This window comes from Rutidosis leptorrhynchoides, chromosome 9, assembly GCF_046630445.1.
Source record: "Rutidosis leptorrhynchoides isolate AG116_Rl617_1_P2 chromosome 9, CSIRO_AGI_Rlap_v1, whole genome shotgun sequence".
NCBI lineage: Eukaryota > Viridiplantae > Streptophyta > Magnoliopsida > Asterales > Asteraceae > Rutidosis > Rutidosis leptorrhynchoides.
The window spans coordinates 31150210-31153182 of NC_092341.1; the positions used below are offsets into that span (position 1 = coordinate 31150210).

Here is a 2973-nt window from a genome sequence, read left to right on the forward strand (position 1 = left end):
GTCATTAAATGTAGTTCTTGAAGATAACGGGAGATTTCTTACCTTAAATGTGTTTAAATCAGGGTAAAATGAAAGGTCTATTTTCTCAAGTAAGATACAAGTAGAGAATAAGGTATCAAGTAACTCTTCACTTATCTCCACATCGAACAAATTGAGTACCCGTAGGTTCACACAGTTGATCACGGGATTGCGACTCACCCTTTCATGCATCGGTAAAAGACGTTACTCTTTTACAGACAGTGTTTGCAAGTTTTTCCCAGAGAATATCTCATCCAAAAGTATTAGTTTACTATCAGATTCAAAATAGATACTGATAGAAAGCTCCTTGAAACAACTTTGAACAACTACGTTGGAATCCATTTATAAGCAAGGGAAGCCAACTTGATGTCGAGTTGCAGTTTCAGTCTTTCGATTGGTATGTTATCTTGGAAGTACCTAAACATGGTACGATCTATATAATTCATGTAGTCCTGAGTAGGCAACTTATTGGTTCTATGAAACCTGAGATGAGGGATGGTAGACCAAGTGTATGACCAAGTGTTGGATAACACACACGTACGAGCGGCTTCTTCTACCGGCAACAACGATTGTATGAGGTGAATCAAATCCACCGGGACAACCCCGGGTTGTGATCTTCTCTGCAGTTCCTCCATATAAAGTTATGAATGCTGAAGGAATAAAACAAATTGAGTATTTATAATATATGTATTACAAAGCAATGATTATAAATCAACAAATAAAGGTTAAGGTAAAACACGTTTAAAGCAGCAATACATAATACATATTAAGTGAACACTTTTCATTACCAACAATATGATAATTCCAAAAATCGTAGTATACTCCTCATCAATGAGATTGAATGTTATGGAGACAGACTGGTCCAAAACAAATTCTCCACTATATTGGGAAGAATAAATATATGTGTTTCACTGAGTTAGAATGTTTATCTATTCAACTAAATATGTTACATTAAGCTGTACATGATCAAGCAATATTGATTCACAATTCAAAATCATATACAATTAAGAAATATAGTACTTGATATAATGACAAGAAGGTCAACAATAAAGTCAACTGCAAGTTAAAGGACTAATTCTGTCATTTCTTGTTGTTTAGGGACTGCAGTGTAACTTATGTAAAGTTTTAGACGCTTAACTTCTATTAGGGCTAGAGATGATAAATTAGGGCTTGTAAGCACAATTCTGTAATCAATCAATTTGTTCAATGAAATTTCAATTAATTTCTCTCTTGTGTTCATCTTGATCTTGCTAAACTTCTCATGGTATCAGAGCGATCGAGTTTAGCTTGATTCGTTTCAATTTGATTTCTGGTTGCGTAAATCATTTCAATTTGATTTCGTTCAATTTCTTGCTTCCGCGGAGCTATGGATCCAGCTGTGTTTGAAAATCCTCTATTTCTTCATCCATCGGACGGTCCAGGTTCATTATCTGTACAAGAGAAGCTTATTGGATCTCAAAATTACAGATCATGGAGACGTTCAATTGAAATCGCATTATCCACGAAGCGTAAGCTTGGATTTGTGACTGGAACTGTTGTTAGATCTGCAGATGATCCTGTGGAAGCTGAACAGTGGGAGACCTGCAATAACATGGTGATTAGTTGGATCAGGAATTCTGTTAGTGATTCAATTGTCAAGTCTATCATGTTCGTTGGGACTGCATCTGAAATATGGAAGCAATTGGAGAAGAGGTTTGCTCTAAACAATGGATCTAGAAAGTACAAGTTACATAAAGAAGTTTACTCATGTGAGCAACAAAGATCTGCTGTAAGTGATTTCTACACTAAGATGAAGTGTATTTGGGAAGAGATTGATTCTATGAGTGATCTTCCTAGAATTGCTGATGTGACACCTGAAATTACTGCTTTCATGACTGCTGTTAACCTTCAGAAAGAAGAACAACATCTTTTTTAGTTTCTCAATGGTCTGGATGATCAGTACAGTGCTCTAAGAAGTCAATTGTTAATGCTAAATCCACTACCTAGTGTTGAGGTTGCTTGTTCTATGCTTCAACAAGAAGAATCTCAAAGGGAAATGTTTACATTTGTTGAGTCAACTGCTTTGTATAGTAAGTCAAATACAAAGGATAAATGTGAGCTTTATGGTAACAAGGGGCACTCTCCAGATAAGTGTTGGGAGAAAATTGGTTACCCTCCATGGCATTACAAGAGTAGGTTGGTTTTTAAACAAGTCAATCAAAGGACTAAGCCTGCAATTGTGAATGCTAATAAAAGGACTGCTACTGCTGCACCTGTTAAAGGAAACAATGTCATCTTTACTTCAGAACAATTTGAACAGCTTTTGAAGTGCTTGCCTCAAATGACTCATACAAATGTGCAGGGCATAGTGGCTGGTTCTGATGATGAATTGGATCATCACTTTGCAGCAGGTATAATCACTAAGTCATCTATTGATAGTAAATGGATACTTGAAACAGGTGCCACAGATCATATGACACCTAGTAGTGATGAGCTAATTGAGTCCAAGTCATTATTACTAAAACCACATATTAGGTTACCAAATGGTAATACTTCAGTGATTACTGAAATTGGTAAAGTGAAACTAGGAAATCAAATGGAGTTAAATGATGTACTTGTTGTGCTATCATTTAAGTTCAGTCTTCTATCTGTTCCTAAGTTGACTAAAGATAAGTCAGTTGTGGTTATCTTTTATTCAAAATTCTGTGTGATACAGGACTTGAAAACCAAGAAGGTGATAGGACTGGGTGAAAGGCATGAAGATCTCTATTACCTGGTGAATGTTCCACTTCATCAGGTACATCAGAGATTAGTTGACATCATGGCAGCTTCTGTTTCAAATACTTGTTTGTTTTCAATAAAGGAGGGATATAGTGTTAATTCTAGTAAGCTTCTAATGTCTTACAGTCTATGGCATCATAGATTAGGACATGTATCTGATACAAAGCTGAAATACATTCCTTCTGTTTCTTCAAA

At 35.9% G+C, this 2973-nt stretch overlaps 1 protein-coding gene across 1 annotated transcript; it reads left to right on the forward strand.

Moving 5' to 3' along the window:
* The first annotated feature begins 1384 nt into the window (after positions 1–1384).
* LOC139867904 (uncharacterized) lies at positions 1385–1933 on the forward strand. The gene has a single exon (XM_071856249.1). It carries the CDS (start codon positions 1385–1387, stop codon positions 1931–1933), a length of 549 nt encoding a protein of 182 aa, XP_071712350.1.
* The last annotated feature ends 1040 nt before the right edge of the window (positions 1934–2973 follow it).

What these genes read in the sequence shown, in the direction of transcription:
- LOC139867904 (XM_071856249.1), top strand. Translation starts at nt 1,385, where the DNA reads ATGGATCCAGCTGTGTTTGAAAATCCTCTATTTCTTCATCCATCGGAC.